We start from the raw sequence: 22,664 nt of genomic DNA on the forward strand, positions 1-22,664 counted from the left end.
GAGAGGAAAGATAGTAAGACTTATCTCCAATTAACTACCAAAATCCCACAATTGTAGATGTGGTTCAAGTGGCACTATGCTAGCCGTAAGTGAAAAAGCTAGGAGACAGGCCCTGAATTCAAGCTCCCTTACTGGCACAAAATGAAAAATAAAAGCAGTTTGAACTTCCACAGCTAGCACTCTACGAGCCACAGTATCACTTTTGGCTTTTTCTATATATGTGGTACTGAGGAATTGAACCCAGGGCTTCATGCATGCAAGGCAAGCACCCTACCACTAGGCCATATTCCCAAGCCTTTCATCCTGATCAAGCATGATTAGGGCCAACACAAGGGGCAATGGGAATACTTTCATTCAGAAAAGACACAGGAAAATCTGTATAGAAAATAAAAACTTTATTTTTCAAGTTTATAAGATAGTTCCCATTACATATAACATTATGGTCAAGGATTCTACAGCCACAAATGCCCGCCGTCACATAAATATATCCAATCTGACCAATGCCTTTCCTGCCAAGAGGCATGTGAGGTCCAGAGGGAGAGCTGGGTTTGCAGTAGAAATCTTAGCCAACTGAATGGGATGGCTGCCATGGGTGCACTGGGAGCCAGCTGTGGCACAGCTGGCACAGCAGAGGGGAGAGGGCCTGCTCAGAGGCTGCCACACAACTAGACTTTCCCTCTTAGGATTATTTGAGAATCTCAGAATTCTGATTTGGCTTCTTTAATGTATATCTAGTGAGTTCTAATTTCCAGATGAAAAAGAAAAGCAGTTTAGAAGAAACACAAGCCTGCTCAAGAGGGGCCCTAACTGCTCCCTGGGGAGGAGAGGAAGGCTCTCCCGGGAGGACAGCTGGAGCCGTGCTCCCCCAGGGTCTCCTTCAGTCCTGTGGCAGGACTCCCCAGTCAAGGTGGTATGCAATGAGCAGTTTGCTGTGGCTGAGTTTGCCAATCACACCCTACCTGACGCTGTGGAGCTGAGTTTATGGAAACTGAAAAAAAGCTGTGGCAAGTCTTGGGACACTAGTTTTGCCCCCTAACTTGCAGGGCAGAAGACAGAAACACCCCGAAATTAAACAAAAGCCCCAATGGGAGTCTAAATGTGGAGCAGGGGTCCCCTCTCCTGGATATCACCAGCTGCCCCCATGGACAGGGTGATGCTAAGGCACAGTCAGTTTTACATTCGAAAGTCACGCCCCCTGTAACCAAGTCACCTCCAGAGCCACCACAGAAACAGCCCCCGGAACAGTGCCCAGTGGGCGCAGGTGCCACCACGTGGCTAACTATACAGAAGCCTCTTTCGGGAAGAAGGGTCCCACCTTGTGGGAAGGGCAGGCCTCCAGCAACTCTGCATGGTCCCCACTCACTTCCCCTCCCAGCTCCTTGGGCAGGGAGAGAAGGGCAGCGACTCCTGGGCGATTGCTGTGGCCGAGGGTAACCTAGAAGCACCTGCTCTCCGGCTGTCCTCTAAGTGAGGATGGCAGCCACTGGGAAGGCGCAGAGGTGCCGAGCACTGTTCAAAACCTCCTCACTGTTCTGGGCCAAGTCCAATTTCCTCCTGGAGAGAGCTAAGCTGGGCAGTGAGGGGAAGAGGAAAAGGATATTACAAAAGGAGTCCACGCCATAGTCTCAGAACAAGGGGCCCTCCCAGTGTGGCCACTAGGACACACCTGCCCTCCTCAGGGGAGGCCCAGACCCAGCCGGTGGCCTTTGTCCAGACAGGAAATCAACAGCTACAATGGAAGTGAGGGAGGGTCTAGAGCTTTCCAACAAGGCAAGGTAGCATGTGGGCATCGGTGCTGTGGACAGACTGGGAAGGTTGGCCTGGGACTCACTCCCTTCTTCCGCTCCCAGCTGCAAACACTTAGAGGCCAAGGTGAAAAGGTGATGGAGGCCTCTGCAGGCCGCTCCGAACCCTGTGGTCAGCTCTAAGGGCTGGCAGCAGCATTCTCTGTGGCTAACCATGTGAGCCAGTGTTGGAAAGAATCTTGCCGCCGTGTGCTTCAACATCAGTGGGAATGGGTACGCAGCATCTGAGGACCTGAGGTTTCAGCTGGGTTGCTTAGGGACCTCCTACTGAGGCCCAGGCTGCACCTTCCTCAGCTCTGGGGAAGTTCAAACCTTTGGAGCAGGTAGGTGTGTCGGTTATCCTGGGGAGCGAGGGCATCCACCACAACACAGGTGGGTTAGGGGGCTGGGACGAGGGCTGGGACCACCACCAACCTTGCAGGGGTCAGGATGAGGGGCAAGCTCATATCTGGCTCGGTATTTCAGGCATGAAATAGGAGAACTAGTGCTCTCATTTAAATCAAGAAAGTCTTTCTGCTTTCCCATCTTAGAATGGGATTTGGGAAGGAGAGTGCCCCATGGGAAATTAGGTTCCTGGCAGAGATCTGGGTAAATTCACACCCAGGGCACCCAGCAGGTGAAGAGCCTCCTCCAGGAAGTAGCTAGAAGCTTGTGCTTAGGCTTGACTTGAGCTCTTTGCACGCGTGGGCAGGGTCTGGCTGGAGCTGCAGCGCGTGCAGGTAGATGAGAGGCTCTGAGGGCAAGGAGGGACCCGGGAGGGGTCGGGAAGAGGCTGCAGGATTTCTCGGGCAAGAGAAGGCTTCTCTGCAGGAGAAGTAAGTGGAATCTTCTGGTCTCAAGAGCCAAAGCAGCTGAAATTCCTAAGAAACCTGAGTCCCTTGTCTCCTTGGTGGCCAAGTCTCCTGGGATGAAGTCTCTAAATCAGTCTACCAGATAGCTTCGAATTTCCTGCCCAAGGGAAGAGGTGTCCAGGGTTGTGCCATTTCATTTAAGGGGGACAGGGACTGACAGGAGACTGAGGTTCTAGGCTGGGCAGTGCCAAAGCAGAAAGTTCATCAGTGACCAGTGCCCACCATTGGATAGAGCCATCTGAGGGGCAGATGAGGAAGTGCCACCAGAGGTATTTCAGGTCCTTCAGTGACTGTGTTCATGGAAGCCTCACACTTGCCTCTTTCTTGACAGAATAGGGGAACCTGCTTCAGAGAGCGCCTTCCAGCATACATCCCCTGAGGACCGCAGAGGACAGCCTCCCACACCCCTCTGTGTGTTCCCTTGCCACAAGGGGACTGCAGTGCCATCTGCTCATGGACTAAGAGTACAACTGTGCCCCAAGAATTCCCTTTCGTGTTTTTCCTTTTTGGAAACAAAACGCAGAGAATGAAAAGCACTGCCACCGCCGCAGAAAGGTACGCTCTCTCTACCCAAGTGTCGTGTGTGCGTGAGGATGGACACAGGCTGCGCTCACTCGTAGCAAAAGTTGCAGTTGCTGCTTTTGATTGTGTTCTCGCCAGCATTCCAGAGAGGGAAGGGAGGAGAAGGAGAGAAAGAGAGACAGCCAGACAGACAGAGACAGAGGAGCGAAAAGAAGGAAGTTCCCAGTTGCTTCTGGCTTCTGCTCCCTTCAGAACAGAAAGGAGCCCACAGGAAGTCCCCCATTGCAGTTCTTAGAGGAAGTCAAGCTCCAAAGCCTGGTGGAGGGATACTAGGTCTCCGTGGTTTGTGATCCTCCAGAAGGGCATGTTGTGCTGGAAGACAGGGGGACAGCTGGTGAGCCCAAGCCCTCCAGGGCGCTTTGACTTGCTCAGACCCCGTGCTCACAGGCCTCTCCCAGGGCCCAGCTCACAGGACTTTAAGGAAGATATAAGTTAAATGCATCAGGATTTTGTTATATTATAGGATCTTCTACAAATATGAGAAGTTTTGCTTAGGTTTCAGTGGCAACTGTATTTTCTTTTTTTCCCCCCTTTATTTATTTATTTTTGCCAGTCCTGGGCTTTGAACTCAGGTGAGCATTGTCCCTGGCTTCTTTTTGCTCAAGGCTAGCACTCTGCCACTTGAGCCACAGCGCCACTTCTGGCTGTTTTCTATATATGTGGTGGTGGGGAATCGAACCTAGGGCTTCATGTATACGAGCCAAACACTCTTGCTACTAGGTCATATTCCCAGCCCCGCAACTGTACTTTCATGGGACCTGTCCAAGTGTTTATATAAGGTCTTCAGGATCAAATAAAATTAGTATCAGCTGGGTGCTGGTGGCTCATGCCTGTAACCCTGGGTATTCAGGAGGCTGAGATCTGAGGAGCGTGGTTCAAAGCTAGCCCAGGCAGAAAATCTGTGAGACTCTTATCTCCAGTTAACTACTCAGAAAAAGGTGGAAATGACGCTGTGGCTCAAAGTGTACAGTGCTCTCCAGCTTTGAGCAAAAAAGGTCAGGGACAGCACACAGGCACTGCATTCAAGCCCCATAACTGACAAATAACAAAAAACAAATTATATCGATACAAGATCACAATGTCTTGCAGATGGTCAATTTCCTACTAGTTTCAGAACTAAAAGGTCAAACATGTAGAATGTGTAGATCTGGAAAATAACACTGCATGATGTGGTCGGAATCAGGTGTAAGGTTCTGGAAGCCACAACAAAGGAGAGCTTTGAAAAACCCAAGTGTGGATGCCATGCTGTGTGAGGTGTAAGGCAATGAGTTAGGACTGTTCAAACTGCTTGCAGCTACTCAGAATGCTGAGGGCCTAGAACACAGTTCCTTTGGTGTACAGCTAGTTTTCCTTCAAATCAGCTGTTCATGCATAATATTCAATAACTAAGAAGAAGAAGCAGACTTTTTTTTTTTTTTTTGCCAGTCCTGGGCCTTGGACTCAGGGCCTGAGCACTGTCCCTGGCTTCTTTTTGCTCAAGGCTAGCTCTCTGCCACTTGAGCCACAGCGCCACTTCTGGCCATTTTCTGTATATGTGGTGCTGGGGAATCGAACCCAGGGCTTCAAGTATACAAGGCAAGCGCTCTTGCCACTAGGCCATATCCCCAGCCCGGAAGCAGACTTCTTGTGGTATGCTCTTCTGCACCAGACAAGTGCAAGCACGTGGAAGTTAGAGAGAGATTCTTTTCTTTTTTTCTTTCTAGTCCTGGGGCTTGAAATCAAGGCCTGGGCACTGTCCCTGAGCTTCTTTTGCTCAAGGCTTGTGTTCTACACTTGAGCCACAGAGCCATTTCTGGTGATTAGTTGGAGATAAAGAGTCTCATAGACTTTCCTGCCTGGGCTGGCTTTGAACCTATATCCTCAGATCTTAACCTCCTGAGTAGCTAGGATTACAGGCGTGAGCCACCAGGTGCCCGGCTGGGTGTCTTTTTATGATAAGATAGACATATCGATGTGATGTGTGCTCTACTACTGACTCAAAACTGTTCTTTCACTCCCTTCTTCTTCAGACTAAGAAGCAGTGATGTCTTCACCCACAAGAGGGCAGTGCCAACAAGTCTTGAGGATCACAGCTTCAGTGATACCATGTAGAAAAGTAATAGTCCTTCAAACATTAAAGTGACAAGTGAAAACATGATAAGAGCTGGGCATCAGTGGCTCACACCTGTAACTTTTCTGCCTAGGCAGAAAAATCTAAGCGATTCCATCTCCAAAATAACCAGCAAAAGGCAGCAGGGATGTAGTTCAAGTGGCAGAGTACCAGCCAAGCAAGTGTGAGGCTCTGAGTTCAAACCATAGTACTGGCAAAACAACAGCAAAAATCACAATACACTAATCATGCCATCAGTTGTCAAACACATAGTTCACTGCCAACCTCATAGTTACTAAGGTTTCTGTGTTAACTATGTAAAGAAAATCAGGGCAGTCTGGGTTGGCAACCCACTGCTTGTGAGTCGAAGAAAAAAAGTAGAACCATGGCTCAAAGTGGCAGATGCTAGTCTTAAGCACAAGACCTAAGGGACAGTGAATTCAAGCCCTAGGACACACACACACACACACACACACACACACACACACACACACACACGATAAAGACAAAAATGGGAGAGAAAGAGGAACTGAAGGAAAGAAAACACTACAGTTGCATAAACAACCGAGTTGCACAACAAACTGGGTTTTGCCATTTTGAGTTTTACCATTTTTCGAATTGCTCACAGACTGTTTTCTTCACCACAGTTACCTGTTTGGCTGCAATTTCTTCATCTCGTCCATCTCCAATCACTACATATGTGACTTTCTTTCCAAATCGTGACACAATTCTCTCAAAGCAGCTCTCTTTACCTGATGAGAAGAGATTTCTCATTAGCAGTTTCTTCCCTACCGTTTTTCAACACCAAAGATGCAGACTTCTGCTACATTCACCTGCCTGTGCTTGGACAGACCCAGTGGCACAACTTATATTAACCTTCAATCTGGGTGAAGTCCCCAAAATGTTGGTGTGAGGGACTTTCAAAATGGGGGGGGCAGTGGGCTTAGGCTGTGTGAGCAGTAAATAGCACCTCCCTCTTCCTATGCATCTACAAAGCATCTTCCTATTTACTTGCTCACTTGATTCTCAAAATAATTCATGAGACAGGTACCATTCCCCTCTTTACAAATGAGAGTGAGACTGCATAGGTTTAGTGGCCTGCCCTCAGTCATGAGCAAGCCAGCTAGACTTCGGACTTGGGGCCCTGACTATTGTGCTATGAGGAAACATTGGAAATGTTTTAAAATGGGAAGAAGTGGAAGCACATGGCCCCAGTTTCTTGCTAGAAATAAAATGTGGGGGAAAAAAGGCATTTTACACAACTTATTTTCTAGTAATGGTTTTGGGCACAAGCTTTATATATCTTTTTCTTGGTGGGGCCGTAGGGGGTGGGAAGGGGAACTCCAGAGCAGAACCCCAAAAACCTGACCAATACAGTAACTGTCTCATTTGGAATTTCCACATTTACTGTACTGAGAGATTGCAGCATTAAAACTGGCCTTGGAAAATAAGTGACTTAAGTCCATTACAGACAGGAGAAACATGCCAGCATATCAAAATAAAAATTCCAGTATCTAATACATGCACGGGGCATATCTCTGTAGGAAAGATACTTTATTTGCATAAACAAAAGGAAATTATATATATATATATATCTCCTTGCTCCTTCTTCACCATTTTCTTTTTTTTGGGGGGAGGGGGTCAGTCATGGAGCTTGAACCATATCAGGGCTTGGGTGCTGTCCCTAAGCTTTTTTGCTCAAGGGTAGTGTCTACCACTTGAGCCACAGCTCCATTCCTGGTTTTCTGGTGGTTAGCTGGAGATGAGAGTTTAACAGACTTCCCTGACTAGGCTGGCTTTGAATTGCAATCCTCAGCCTCCTGAGTAGCTAGGATTATAGGCCACCAGCTACCACGGGCTACCATTTTGGTATTTATTTTCCTGCTTCTTCAGTTAGGCAGAGCTTCCAGTTACTTCAACCTCATTCTTCTCGCCTGATCCAGCGACTTAGCACCAGGGTGGCTTTCCTCAAGATGCCTGACTGCCATCTGCTGGAAAGTGGCAGTACTAATCTTATGTACAAACAAACATACTCGGACAGTAACTGACAAGCACCTCCACCTCCATACCCACCAGTCTTCTAGACAAACCTGAATGCTCTACTTCTACATTCCTAGTCCAGGGAGCCCCATGACCAGCTCCTGGACCAGACACTGTCCACTCTGGTCCTGTTTAATAAAAGGCTCGACTTGGATGCACATAGATGCTTTCAGTGCTGATATCTCATAATAGCAGAGTCAGGCATCACATTCCTCTGGCACGTTTAATAAATACACATCAGTCTCACAAATGAGCCTCAATTCAGTTCAAACATTAAGTAACTCAACTAATAGTGACTTCTTATTATGTCCTCTGTCTAATTCAACCTGTCAACCTCTGCCAGACCCACACTCTAGTATGATCTGTCTACAGAAAAGAACTTGCGAGTTAGTTTCACACTCTCTCCTAAGACCCAGCAAAAGGAACATGTCATAGTCAGAGACAAGGAAACAGACACATTTTCACTGTCCTGGTATGTACTAATCAAGGATGAAACACGCTCTGGAGCGTCTCTTCTGTAAGTATTAAGAGAGTTATCAACAGTTAACAGTTGTCAACTATAAGCTCTCCTTCTCAGGAGGACAAGGCAGTTTACAAAACCCAAAGACTGCTCTTTTTAAAATAAATGTCTTGGGCCTGGGAATATGGCCTAGTGGCAAAAAGTGCTTGCCTTGTATACACGAAGCCCTGCGTTCAATTCCCCAGCACCACATATATACAAAAGGCCAGAAGTGGTACCGTGGCCCAAGTGGTAGAGTGCTAGCCTTGAGCAAAAAGAAGCCAGGGACAGTGCTCAGGCCCTGAGTCCAAGGCCTGGGACTGGCAAAAAATAAAATTAAAAAAAAAAGTGTCTTCTATCCCTTGTAGAAAGAAATTTAAGATTATACACTCTTGTGCTTTATTTTGAAAATTCAAGTTGTGCTTTTCCTGCTATCTGGAATGTACACTTCTGCTTCCCTTCCACAGAGAATGCACCTGTCCTAGACCACTGCCTAAAGGGAGGTTCCATGACAAGGTTCTGTCACTGCTGCTCCAACCCCTGCCTGGGCCAAATCTTCTCTACAGGTATCTCCTGTCAGCCCTGCCTTCATATTTCACCCCGCCAGCCACCATGGCTACTGACTGAAGTATTACAATGCCTCCTAACTGTCCTCAAGATGCAGTGAGACTGATCCATTTAAGGTTTGGATCATATCATGCCATTCTTCTGATTAAAACCTTACCAGAGCTGGGCGCGGGTGGCTCACGCCTGTAAAACTAGCTACTCAGGAGGCTGAGGATCCCGGTTCAAAGCCAGCCTGGGCAGGAAAGACCATGAGACTCTTATCCCCAATTAACCATGAAAACCAGAGGTAGTGCTGTGGCACAAGTGGTAGAGCACTAGCCTTGAGATGAAGAGCTGAGGTACAGTGCCCAGGCCCTGAGTTCAAGCCCCACGACCAATAAAACAAACAAACAAGAACACAAAACCTTATAAGAGTGTTTCACACTGAGGCCTCCAGGATTGCCCACCAGCTCCCTTAGCCTCTCTGATCCTACTTCTTACTATTCTACTCTCCTTGCATGTTTGTACACCAACCTTTTATACTTTCTGTGGAAATTGTTACAAAATAGACCTCCAGAACTTTTTCTTCTTGCAAAACTAATGTCCTGGACCTAATTCCCCTGCTCAGTTCCTGGCAATCACCATTCTACTTCTTTCTATACATTTCACTACCCTAGGGACCTTTCATAAATGGCATCATATGATCTTATTTTTTTGGTGCTGTCTTATTTCATTTTGCATGAGGTTCAGGGTTAATCTGTGTGGTAGCATGTGACAGGATTTTTTTCCTTTTTTAGGCTGAGTTCACTGTATGGATCCCATATTTACCCACCCACAGACACTTGGTCTTCTCCCCCTTCTATGGCTTCTATGAGCATGGATGTGTAAGTACCTCTTTGAAACTCTGTTCTGGGCAGCAGGATATAACTCAAGAATTTAAAAATCAATTCCTTTGGATATTTACCCAGAAGTGGGGTTGTTGGATTATATGCTGGTCTACTCTTAATTTTCTTTTGAGGACCCATCACACTGTTTTCCAGAGTAGCTGCACCACCGTGTGTGGCACCGTGGATCGAATCTAGGGCCCTGTGCATGTCAGGTAAGTGTTCTGCCGATGAGCTGCATCCCCAGCTCCCAATTGCATCACTTTACTATCCACTAAGTATGCTCAGAGTTCCAATTTTTCCACATCCTTGCCAGCACTTATTTTCTGTTATTTTACAAGTTGATTATTATTTTAAATACTAGCCATGCTAACAGGTATAGAAATTAAAAAAAAAAAAAAAAGACATGGTCATGTTACATAGCCCAGACTGAGAGGCCTTGCACTTGAGATCCTCCTGCCTCTGCTTCCCGAGTGCTGGGCTTGCGAGTGGTACAGAGCTTTTTCTATCACACTACAAACTCTCTAAGAAAAGAAAAAACTGGAAATGAGGCAAAAATAGATTTTTAAGCAAGAAAGATGTTCTCTAAATACTTTAAGTAAAAGAAGTATATATATATATATGCTTTTTTTTTTTTTTTTTTGGCCAGCCCTGGGGCTTGAATTCAGGGCCTGAGCACTGTCCCTGGCTTCTTTTTGCTCAAGGCTAGCACTCTCCCACTTGAGCCACAGCGCCACTTCTGGCTTTTTCTATATATGTGGTGCTGGAGAATTGAACCCAGGGCTTCATGTGTACAAGTCAAGCACTCTTACCACTAGGCCATATTCCCAGCCCTAAAAGAAGCATATTTATGTAATGTAGCAGCTGGGAGTACTGAGCAAGAGCAATAACTGCTAAGCTTTAAGCTCTCTCATCAGAAGTACTGAGTGTTAGCCAAATGGTAGAGCCATGAGCTGTATAACAGCAAAGCTGACAAGAACACATGTCTGACTAGAGTTATACTGTAATAGTGATGAGAAATGGATTAGAAACCATACTGGTTTTTGAGCCAGGCGCCGGTGGCTCATGCCTATAATCCTAGGTACTCAGGAAGCTGAGATCTGAGGATCACCTTTCAAAGCCAGTGTGGGCAGGAAAGCCCATGAGAGTCTTATGTCCAATTAACCATCAGAAAAATGGAACTGGTGCTGTGGCTCAAAGTGGTAGAGCACTAGCCTTGAGCAAAAAGAGCACAGGGACAGTACCAGACCCTGAGTTCAAGCCTCACTACCAACCAAAAAAAAAAAAAAAAAAGAGAGAGAGAGAAAGAAGAAGAAAAGTATAAAGAAACCATACCAATTTTGGTAGCACTATAGATGTTTTCAATAGGAAATATTTCTCCTAGTCCATACAGGAGAACCTTGGCCAGGGCTGGAACCAGCTGGGTGGTGGTGATCAGAACATTCACACAGTTCTTTCTAGAAGAAAAAAATGTGAAACTGAATCAACCTAAGAGACAGAAGTCAAATGGGCCCACTCTTAGGACCTAATTACTAAAATTAAGCTCAAAGGGACTGATACTATTGTTCAGTCCCAACTTAACTCATGCCTTATTTCTCTCTGACCATGGTAGCTCTCTGCAACTTATTAGCAAATAACAGTAATCATGTTGTCACTGATACCATACTGCAGAAAACAAAAAATGGAGAGTTATTTCTGCGAATACTATTCTATTTAATTGAAATGCAATTCAGCCCTTAGCTGAGATCTAATTTAGGTTCTTTGGGTTCTTCATATAATAGCAATCATTCCATAAGACAAATTAATTGCACAAGCCCTTCTCCGTACTAGGTATCTACCTTCAGTGTCAGTTTTACTTCTGACTATGTTGTAGAAATGGAATTCTTGCTTTGGGGGAGGAAGCAACTGAATATTGTTACAAATATAGCTGCATTTATTTTCCAGCCTACGGGTCAAGCTGAAATCTCTGTAGTCATCTTTAAAAAAAAAATTTTTTTTTGCGGGGTTGGGGATTTAGCTCAGTGGAAAAACACTTGCCTGGCAAGTGCAAGGCCCTCAGTTCAGTCCTCAGCTCTGGGCCAAAAAAAAAAAAAAAAAAAAGGCAACTAGCACACATACAACCTTTGGCTGGGAATGTGGCTTAGTGGCAGAGTGCTCGCCTAGCATGCATGAAACCCTGGGTTCCATTCCTCAGCACCACATAAACAGAAAAAGCCAGAAATGGCGCTGTGGCTCAAGTGGTAGAGTGCTAGCCTTGAGCAAAAAGAAGCCAGGGACAGTGCTCAGGCCCTGAATTCAAGCCCTAGGACTGGCAGGGAAAAAAATAGCACCAATTAGTTGTACATGTCTGTTTATGCATACAATGCAAATTAAGGAGTGTCACCTTCTTTATCATTTGCCCCTTTAACTTCTTACTCTTTTCTTTTGCTTTCTGCCTTCTTGAGTGGGTATAGTTACATTTCTTAGAGCTTTCTGTACTTACACTACCCACTTTTTCTTTGACTCTCTATCTCCTGGGCTAGAGATTATGGGTTATTAAGTTTAGTTTGAGAGTAAAAAATAGGAGAGAAAGAGGGCCTCACATATAAATATACTCTTAAAACTCTAAGGTGTGCTGTTAGCATAAAATGTTGCACTACCCACCTAACTTACATATTCCATGAATCACTTAAATACCTCATTCTTCTATTCCCAAACCTTACTGTACAGTTGCTGAGCCTGGACTAAGACAGGAAGAGTGTCTGTCTAAGAGGATGAATTCCCAAAGAACCACTGCCATACCTAGACTGGATGAGAAGCAAGGACTTTAGTGCAGTTCCTAACCAGGAATCGGTCAAAACTTCAATTTCTGCTCGTAATCTCTGCAGTGCTTCCTTTCTCTGGGGACTGAGGAGGCCTTTCGGAATAAAAGCAGATATATTTCACTCGGCAGCATTACACTTGCTGATATCAAGAAAACAATTTACAAATTCAATTTATTAATAACCTTAGTCCCTGAGTTAAGTCCTCCTCTTGGGGAAACCTTTGAGTAGTGCTACTCGAAGTCATTTTGACTTTCTTCACTAGAAATGTTCTGTAGAGGCATGGTAATAACGCAGTAACAAGGAGATAGGCTAGTATACACAACGTGATATGACTGTGGTGCAAGGTCCTCCTTTCTCTACCAGCTAGTGTACTCTGCACACCACTGGACCACACTTGAGCAGCACCACCTTAGAAAACCACAGGAAATGTGGGTTGTAGCTGGGAGACTTCTCTAAAGAAGCCAAAGCTCAATTGGCTGCTGGTGGCTCTCACTTATAGTCCTAGCTACTGAGGAAGTAGAGTTCTGAAGATTGAGGATCAAAGCCAGGTTGGGCAGGAAAGTCCATGAGACTCTTATTTCCAATTAACTACCAGAAAATGGAAGTGGAGCTGTGACTCAAAGTGGTAGAGTACTAGCCTTGAGCAAAAGAGCCCAGGGAGAGCTCAGGGACTGAGGCCCTGAGTTCTAACCCCAAGACTGACAAAAAAAGAAAAAGAAAAAAGAAATATCACTGGGGTCTGGTGGCTTCCTCTTGTAATCCTAGCTACTCAGGTGGCTGAGATCTGAGAATCATGGTTTGGAGCCAACCTCTGGCAGACAAATCCTCTAGACTCTTGTTTTTGTTTTGGTGCGAATTCTGGAGCTTTAACTCTGGGCCTGGATGCTGTCCCTCAGCTTGTTTTGCTCAGGCAAGTGTCCTACCACTTAAGCCACAGCTTCACTTCCTCCTCTAGACTCTTATCTCCAACTAAACATCCAGAAGTGGAGGCATGGCTGTAGCGGCAGTGTCAGTTGTGAGCAAAAAACAAAGGTGAGCTAGAGGCCATGGGTTCCAGCCTGGACGGACGGACACACACACACACACACACACACACACACACACACACACACGGACACACACGGACACACACACACACACACACACACACACACACACACACACACACACACACACACACACACACACAGTCTTAATAGAACAAGAGAGCTTTCCAAAGTCATGCTAAGAGAAATGGGTATGTAGAGCTTCCACTACTCTATTCTATTGTCTACCCAAAGTGCATAACTTTTTCCCAGAAGTGTTTTGGTCAGATCCCTATGTTTTTTTTTAATTTAATAGAGAGTAAATATGTTACTATGGCATAAATCCACAAGCAGTTGCTGGTAGGAATCTAAAGACTTATTGGGAAGTGAGCAGGAATTCAGGAAGACAACAGAGAATTCCACTGGTCCAGTGGCACTTACCACCCACGTTGCTTTTATGCTTATCATAGATCTCTCTCACTTTTCGGTAGCGGAAAGCCAGTTTCCTCATCCAGTCCACACCTCCCTGCACGCCCACAGAGGAGCCATGGCCACCACTACCTCCCGAGCCACTGAAACCGTCTGTGGAGAAACTATAGTTGCTGCCAAGAAAGGAAATAAGGAAATTAAAATCAAATTTTTTTTTGGTCAGTCCTAGGGCTTGAATTCAGGGTCTGGGCACTACTGTCCCTAAACTTCTTTTGCTCAAGATTAATGCTCTACCACTTGAGCCACAGTGCCACCTCCAGCCTTTTCTGTTTAGGTATTCTTAAGGAACTGAATTCAGGGCTTCATGCATGCGAGAAAAGGGCTCTACCACTAAGCCACATTCCCAGCCTGCTCCTGAGATTCTCTTAACCCTGATCCTCATATTTGAATCAAAGCGAATGGTTTTAAGAGTCTTCTCCTTAATTTTTGTATATCAGAGTTTTCTCTAATTAGTTATCTTATTTCATCCCTATTACTTCCACAAATGGTTTGCTACTCCTATTTAAATTCTGCTCCCTTTTGGAATTAGCTACATTTAGAATGTAGACAGAATGTGGGAAAAGTGACAGTGGTATGCTTCTGTTGCTACGTCTGGGAGCTATCAGGTAAAGGACACTCTCAATGGAGGTATACACGGTGATGAACTGAGCCTCCTGTGTTCAGTCATGTGTGAGGGCATGGAAGAAGTCCGCCTGCCTCCAGCCTTCATTTAAGTCGAGCTCCAGTCAACTTGACTTCACTTCAGAGACCTACCTAAGCTTTCAAAGTTATTGACCTAGGGGCTGGGAATATGGCCTAGTGGCAAGAGTGCTTGCCTCATATACATGAAGGCCAGGGTTCCATTCCCCAGCACCACATATACAGAAAATGGCCAGAAGTGGCGCGGTGGCTCAAGTGGCAGAGTGCTAGCCTTGAGCAAAAAGAAGCCAGGGACAGTGCTCAGGCCCTGAGTCCAAGCCCCAGGACTGGCAAAAAAAAAAAAAAAAAAATCAAAGTTCTTGACCTAGTGAAACTGAGATGAAAAAGATTTTGTTAAAAAAAAAAAGAAAAAGAAAAAGATTTTGTTGTTTTAAGCTACTAATTTTGGAGGAAATTTGTTGTACAGCTGATAACTAATACAGTTAGTTGGGAAGTATTAATACAGCTAGAGAAACAACTTGATTCAGTAAAGTCAGAGCTCAACACACTGTGAGATTCTGCACTTAACAAAATTGCCAAGACACAAAATAGGCGAGAAAATAAAACAAACTGAGGTCTAGAATGCATTATAAACTGCTTTACATATTTTCCTATAAAGACCAATAGTGTATAAGAATAGTACTCTCATGCTGGGCGCTGGGGGCTCTTATCTGTAATCCTAGCTACTCAGGAGGCTGAGATCTAAGGCTCCTGGTTTAAAGCCAGCCCCGGCAGGAAAGCCCATGAGACTCTTATCTCGTTAACTACCAGAAAACTGGATGTGGAGCCATGGCTTAAAGTGGCAGAGTGCTAGCCTTGAGTGAGAAAGCAAGCTCAGGGACAGTGCCCAGGCCCCGAGTTCAAAGCCTCACAACTGACAAAAAAAAACAGTACTCTTGTGTTGGAGGTGTAGTTCAAGTGGTAGAACACGTGCCTTGCAAATGTGAGGCCCTGAGTTCAAGCCCAGCATCAACAATAAACAAATTAATAATAACAATAATAATAATCTACCTAGTTGGAAGCACATTTTCTCTTAATGAAAAAAGTCTGTCTAAGGAGAAACCAGCAGATCTTTTACTTGGAAATGCTGTGTGTTCACTCCACCATGCTACCATATTTGAGGTCTGACTCACATGCTGTTCCACTGAGACAGCCTCTCCAATGGTGGCACCACCTGTCCATTACCCGCAGGATGCTTTCTTCTCTCTTCCCCATCATCACCTCATACCCTATGTCATGGTTAATAGTTTCTGCCTCCTCTAAGAGGCTGTGAGCTTCGTCATGTGTCCTTTCCTTTGAACCCAGGCAGTGTATTGCATGTAACAGGTAGATGTTCAAGAGACTGTTGTGCTTATCACCTCAAATCCTGGCCATTATCATCAGAAGCCACGTCTTCCACATGAACCTGGTCACACTCCTGTTAAAAGAAAAGTCACTATTTTAGTCCAGGTGTTTGTGGTGATCAAAATGACATATGGCGGGGCTGGGGATATGGCCTAGTGGCAAGAGAGCTCGCCTCATATACATGAGGCCCTGGGTTCGATTCCCCAACACCACATATACAGAAAACGGCCAGAAGTGGCGCTGTGGCTCAAGTGGCAGAGTGCTAGCCTTGAGCAAAAAGGAAGCCAGGGACAGTGCTCAGGCCCTGAGTCCAAGGCCCAGGACTGGCCAAAAAAAAAAAAAAACAAAAACAAAAAAAACAAAATGACATATGGCAAAATGTCTATAATAACAGTATAATGGAATTCCTTCCAGTTTTTCCTGCATGCAGAGGATTGTTCACTTTCACCCCAATGTTGTCCAACTTCCTTTAAGCCTGGTTTACACCCTAAAATCCTCAGGAAACCTTTTAAAATTAGTTTCTCCCTGAGTTGTCTTATGTCAACAACTCTTGGGGATGAGACCTCTTACACTGCAGATATGTTTACGTCCTATACTAGTATGTAAATCTTATATTGTTGACTCTTAGAGCAGGACGCATATCATAGGTCTCCTCTGTATCCTTCTAGTCTAGTCCAGTGTCCTCACATAGTATGTACAATTGATTTTGGGGGGAGGGGGTCGTGGGGCTTGAACTCTGGGCCTGGGTGCTGTTCCTGAGCTCTTCAGTTCAAGGCTAGAGCTCTACTTGAGCCACAGTGCCACTTCCGGTTTTTTGGTGGTTAATTAGAGATAAGAGTCTCATGGACTTTCCTGCCTGGGCTGGCTTTGAACCTTGACCCTCAGATCTCAGCCTCCTGAGTAGCTAGGATTATAAGTGTGAGCCACCAGCACCTGGCTTATAATTGATTTTTGTAGATGAACTAGATGTTGGCAGAATATGGTATCAAGACTGAGAGTGATTAAAACGGCAATGACTGCACTGAATCTGAGAAATGGGAGATGCGGTCACCTAAGCCAATATCTTCAATGTCCTAAAAGGGAGGTAAAGTGATTTTTCTTAGGATCATACAATTAGTGACAGAAAGAGACCAGAAGAAAACCTAGGTCTTCTGCTTTGAATCCAAGGATCTTTATACCAAGCGCACACTACTCCTGACATGAAATGCTATCACTGCCTAACTCTGATGGGAACACTCCCTTGACTCCATATGGCATCTGTATCAAAATCTTCTGGGGGGAGTTCTTAAAGACTGCATATTCCATATTGATCCCAGAACTACGTGAATCAGAACCTTTGTAAAATGAAGTTCTGAAGGATCCTCCCCCCCGCCCCCATTCCTGGGGCTTGAACTCAGAGCCTGGGTACTGTCCCTGGCTTCTTTTTGCTGAAGGTTAGCACTTTAGCACTTGAGCCACAGTGCTACTTCCAGCTTTTTCTGTATATGTGGTGATGAGGAATCAAACCCAGGGAGACAAGCACTCTACTAGGCCACATTCCCAGCCCCAGGATCCAATTTTTTTTTTTTTTTTGTCCAGTCCTGGGGCTTGGACTCAGGGTCTGAGCAATGTCCCTGGCTTCTTTGCTCAAGGCTATTGCTCTACCACTTGAGCCACAGTGCCACTTCCGGCTTTTTCTATATATGTGGTGCTGAGGAATCAAACCCAGGGCTTCATGCATGCTAGGCAAGCACTCTACCACTAGGCCACATTCCCAGCCCCTCCAGGGTCCATTTTAAGAGGCTGTCCAGGTGACTCTTACACCCTCTAAAGTTAAGAACCACTGACCTGGGGGTAGGGGTGAGGGGGAAACACATTCACGTCAAATTCTTCACAGAACTTTCAGTCCTAAGTAAGGACTACATCTAGAAGGTCATTACAAATACAGTTTGGCAATAATTATTGGTGCATAGAAGATTTTTAATAAATGTTTGCTGAATTAAAATTAAGCTGACTTAATTCATCAATATGTGAAGCTGAAGGAATAAAGCCTTAAAGAATTTAGAGTTTATAGAGTCTTATTAAATTTTCTAGAGAATTGTCTTTTTTTTTTTTTTTGCCAGTCCTGGGCCTTGGACTCTGGGCCTGAGCACTGTCCCTGGCTTCTTTTTGCTCAAGGCTAACACTCTGCCACTTGAGTCACAGCGCCACTTCTGGACATTTTCTGTATATGTGGTGCTGGGGAATCGAACCCAGGGCTTCAAGTATACGAGGCAAGCGCTCTTGCCACTAGGCCATATCCCCAGCCCCGAGAATTGTCTTTTAAGGGGAATGAGATTGTATTTAAAGAGAAACAGGATTGTCTTGTGTTTGAAAATGTTATTTTGTTTTTTTATTTGATAGTAGTGGGGTCTGAACTCAGGACTTTGTCCTTGCTAAGTTGTGAGTGTATTATCACTTGAGCCATGCCCATAACTAAAATCTTGGCCATTTTTAAAAGCTAGGTAAGACATACAGTACATACTCCAGCATTTAAAGAGATGAAGCCTGTCTCTACTGTTTTTCAGCAAACCATTTCCCAACCAGAACAACTGATACTGTAGTTGTTTTTTTGCCTAAGATAACCATTTAGCTGAGGCCCGGGATGAACATCACTTTCCCAACTTAAGACTCAATGCTGGTCTTTTGACTCTGGACCTGCATTTCTTCCACAGTACCATGTTCTCATTGAAGGTGAGCCCAAATGTCATGGCCAAAAAGTTTTCAGCAAGAAGTTCTTAGTGTTTATTGGTTTTCATAGCATCTGTCTTTTAAAACAATTCTGCATATCAAGCATGGAAAATAAGTAAAAAATACACTGAGACCTGGGCATTGGTGGTTCACGCACCTATAACCCTCGCTACTCAGGAGGCTGAGATTTGAGGATTGAGGTTCAAAGCCAGCCTGGGCTTTGAGTCTGTGAGACTCTTATCTCAATTAACTACCAAAAACACAGAAGTAGCACAAGTGGTAGAACACTAACCTTAAACACAAAAGGTCAAAGACAGCACCTAGGCCCTGAGTTCAAGCCTCGGTAGCAAAAACCCACAAAAAACAAAGATCAATGGGAGAGAGATGTCAGGAAGCTGACACAGGAGGACCTTGAAGGCTAGACTGGGATACATCAAGACCTCATCTTCAAAATATCAATGAAAACAAGCTATAACATAATCGTTTATAGACTGGACAAATCAAAGGACAAACTTTTAAGAAGGTAAAATCAAAGAAGAGTCAAAAAATATAATAAAGTCTACCAATAACCAAACCCTTTATATGTCATTTAATATAATAAATTTGAAATATTGGTTTATATATCAATGTTTTGCATGATGGTTTGTTATTTCTCCTAATGCTATATCACTTCCAAATAAGTTAATAAAAAAAAAAAACTTTGGCGCCAAGAAAAGTAAGGGTCAGCACCCAGGCTGTGGTGATCCAGCTGGGACACTGTCTTCTAGGATCTCACATACCTGTGGCCACTAGTCTCTCAATCTCAGCCTAGTCTACCCAGGTCTCTTACAATAAGCACAGGTTCTATATAGTGCCTCAGCAGCACACCTCGCTGAAGCACAGAAACAATTTAAAAGGCTTACCTCTAAGTCATTAAAAAACAGATGTGTATCAGCCACTTCAAAAATCATTTCTTCCATTGTTAAGCCTGAGCCAATCACTACTGTTGGATCCTAGAAGACAGAAAAAGAGAAAACTGCTTGAATTGGTACTTAGAACTAGTTTTCTGATTTTCAAATATTTCAAAATTAGTTTGGGTCCAAGCCAAAGTAACATCGATCCACACACAATAATGCAACTGTTATTGTAATTATACTCACATTAATAAGAATCTTGGGTTGTCCTATAGACTATATAGACACTTAAAATATTCAAGACTTAATTTCTAAAAAATGAGCATTTTTGCAGGGCACGGGTGGAAATACAGTTACAATGAAGATTGAAATTACCTTTCCATACTTCTGGGCATAGGATCCAGTAAGCAGGGAATGGAAGATGATGATGGTTTCATCCAAGTCCCACAAAAATACCCGCTAAGAGAGAAAAACAAAGTAATGAGTATCCTCTAAGCACAATGAATAGGAAGTCAGAAATAGTAGGAAAGCTGAAAAATTCACAAGTGTGGGAGTTAAGCAAGTTGATGGTTTTTGTTTTTTGTTTTTTGTTTTGGCCAGTCCTGGGGCTTGAACTCAGAGCCTGAACTCTGTCCCTGGCTCCTTTTTGCTCAAGGCTAGCACTCTACCACTTAAGCCACAGTGTCACTTCTGACCTTTTCTGTTTATGTGATACTGAGGAACTGAGCCACATTCCTAGTCCAAAAAAATATCGTAATATGAAGTAAAAAAAAAAATCTGACTTCACAAGATATAAAAATGGCAAAGAAACACATGAGGAAATGTTCAACATCACTGGTAGTAAAGGAAATGCAAATAAAAACAACCCTGAGATACCACCTCACCCCAGTTAGAATGGCCTATACTCTGAACTCAGGCAACAATAAATGCTGGAGGGGGTGCGGGGAAAGAGGAACTCTTCTCCATTGTTGGTGGGAGTGCAAATTAGTACAACCACTTTGGAGAACAGTATGGAGGTTTCTCAAAAAGCTCAATATAGACCTACCCTATGACCCAGCCATACCACTCCTAGGCATCTATCCTAAACAGCAAAACCCAAGATATCAAAAAGACATTTGTACTTCCATGTTTATGGCGGCACAATTCACAATAGCCAAAACATGGAAACAACCCATATGCCCCTCCACAGACGAATGGATCAAAAAAATATGGTACTGTGGGCTGGGGATATGGCCTAGTGGCAAGAGAGCTTGCCTCGTATACATGAGGCCCTGGGTTCGATTCCCCAGCACCACATATACAGAAAACGGCCAGAAGTGGCGCTGTGGCTCAAGTGGCAGAGTGCTAGCCTTGAGCAAAAGGAAGCCAGGGACAGAGCTCAGGCCCTGAGTCCAAGGCCCAGAACTGGCCAAAAAAAAAAAAAAAATGGTACTTATACACAATGAAATACTACATAGCGATTAGGAATGGTGAAATATTGTTATTCGCAGGGAAATGGTCAGAACTCGAACAACTAATGTTGAGCAAGACAAGCCTAGAACACAGAAAACAAAGGGGCATGATCTCCCTGATATATGACTGTTAAGAAAGGGAGACGGAGAGACAGTAGAGACCAAGTCTGTGAAACCAAAAACTGCTTGTAAAGTAGTATTCCCCACAGGATTGGGACAGCGACCCAACATTATGTAACTAAAACCAAACAATTACTCAACATATAAAGGTCAAAAATTGACCTCTCAGGGGAATACAATAGCTCAAAAGCTATGTATGTACGTTCATATAAGACTACTGTCGACATATTGTCTAATATTGACATTACATTTAAAGCCCTAGGCAAACTTTCTTGGGCGTGGCCATGTGGCTCCTGTATATGTTCTTTTTTTTTTTTTTTTTTGGCCAGTCCTGGGGCTTGGACTCAGGGCCTGAGCACTGTCCCTGGCTTCTTCCCGCTCAAGGCTAGCACTCTGCCACTTGAGCCACAGCGCCGCTTCTGGCCGTTTTTTTCTGTATATGTGGTGCTGGGGAATCGAACCTAGGGCCTCGTGTATCCGAGGCAGGCACTCTTGCCACTAGGCTATCTCCCCAGCCCCCTGTATATGTTCTTGATACATTGTATATATATATATATTTTTTTTGACCAGTCCTGGGGCTTGGACTCAGGGCCTGAGCACTGTCTCTGGCTTCTTTTTTGCTCAAGGCTAGCACTCTGCCACTTGAGCCACAGCGCCACTTCTGGCCATTTTCTGTATATGTGGTGCTGGGGAATCGAACCCAGGGCCTCATGTATATGAGGCAGGCACTCTTGCCACTAGGCCATATCCCCAGCCCGATACATTGTATATTGTACATATGTCTACCTGACCTACAGAAGGGATAGAAAAACAGGGCGGAAGATATCACAAGAAATGTACACACTGCCCTACTATGTAACTGTACCCTTTTTGCACAACACCTTGTCAAAAAAATGTGTTCAATTAATAAATAAATTAAATTAATTAAAAAAAAATCTTAAGCCAGTCTGGGCAGGAAAGTTTGTGAGGCTCTTATCTCCCATTAATCACAGAAAAAGCCAGGAGTGGCACTGTGGCTCAAGTGGTAGAGTGATAGCCTTCAGTGAAAGGATCTCAGGGACAGCGCTCAGGCCTAGGACTACCAAAAATAAATAAGAAACATAAAAATCCTAAAACTGGGGCTGGGGATATGGCCTAGTGGCAAGAGTACTTGCCTCGTATACATGAAGCCCTGGGTTCGATTCCCCAGCACCACGTATACAGAAAATGGCCATAAGTGGCGCTGTGGCTCAAGTGGCAGAGCAAAAAGAAGGCAGGGACAGTTATTCAGGCCCTGAGTCCAAGGCCCAGGACTGGCAAAAAGAAAAAAAAAAAATCCTAAAACTTATGTGACAATGTATTTATTGAAAATGGCAAACTTAGGGCTGGGAATATGGCCTAGTGGTAAAGTGCTCACATCGTGTACATGAAGCCCTAGGTTTGATTCCTCAGCACCACATATATAGAAAAAGCCAGAAGTGGCACTGTGGCTTAAGTTGGCAGAGTGTTAGCCTTGAGCAAAAAGAAGCCAGGGACACTGCTCAGGCCCTGAGTTCAAGCCCCAGAACTGACTAAAACCAAACCAAAACAAAAAAGAAAATGGCAAACTTTTATGTTTTATAATATATATATATATATACACATACATACATATACATATATTCAACTACAATTAAAAAAAATGAAGAATCTCTTTGTTTTTTCCCCAATAAATACGTTCTAATTTAGTTTCTCTTTCTTTTATCTGTTTTCTCCCCACAAATAAAGGGGAAGAAAGGAGTCGGTGGGTGGTCCATGGCTGTAATCCTAGCTACTCAGGAGGCTGCAAACTGAGGACCGTGGTTCAAAGCTAGCCTGGCCAGGAAGTCTCTGACAG

General features: G+C 44.5%; 1 protein-coding gene across 3 annotated transcripts in view; it reads right to left on the reverse strand.

The window, feature by feature from the left end:
• Positions 1-379: 379 nt before the first annotated feature.
• Positions 380-22,664, reverse strand: part of Eya3 (EYA transcriptional coactivator and phosphatase 3) — an 82,930-nt gene continuing 60,645 nt past the window's right edge. For all 3 annotated transcript variants that reach the window (XM_048350635.1, XM_048350633.1, XM_048350634.1), the window contains 8 exons: positions 19,614-19,697; positions 19,248-19,337; positions 15,651-15,709; positions 13,567-13,727; positions 12,078-12,192; positions 10,632-10,753; positions 5,979-6,079; positions 380-3,550 (listed from right to left, as the gene is read on the reverse strand). In XM_048350635.1, the coding sequence (XP_048206592.1) occupies positions 3,470-3,550; positions 5,979-6,079; positions 10,632-10,753; positions 12,078-12,192; positions 13,567-13,727; positions 15,651-15,709; positions 19,248-19,337; positions 19,614-19,697 (813 nt within the window). In that variant the 3' untranslated portion in view covers positions 380-3,469. The remainder of the gene's footprint in view (positions 3,551-5,978; positions 6,080-10,631; positions 10,754-12,077; positions 12,193-13,566; positions 13,728-15,650; positions 15,710-19,247; positions 19,338-19,613; positions 19,698-22,664) is intronic.

The sequence above is a fragment of the Perognathus longimembris genome, chromosome 7 (assembly GCF_023159225.1).
Source record: "Perognathus longimembris pacificus isolate PPM17 chromosome 7, ASM2315922v1, whole genome shotgun sequence".
Taxonomy (NCBI): Eukaryota; Metazoa; Chordata; class Mammalia; order Rodentia; family Heteromyidae; genus Perognathus; species Perognathus longimembris.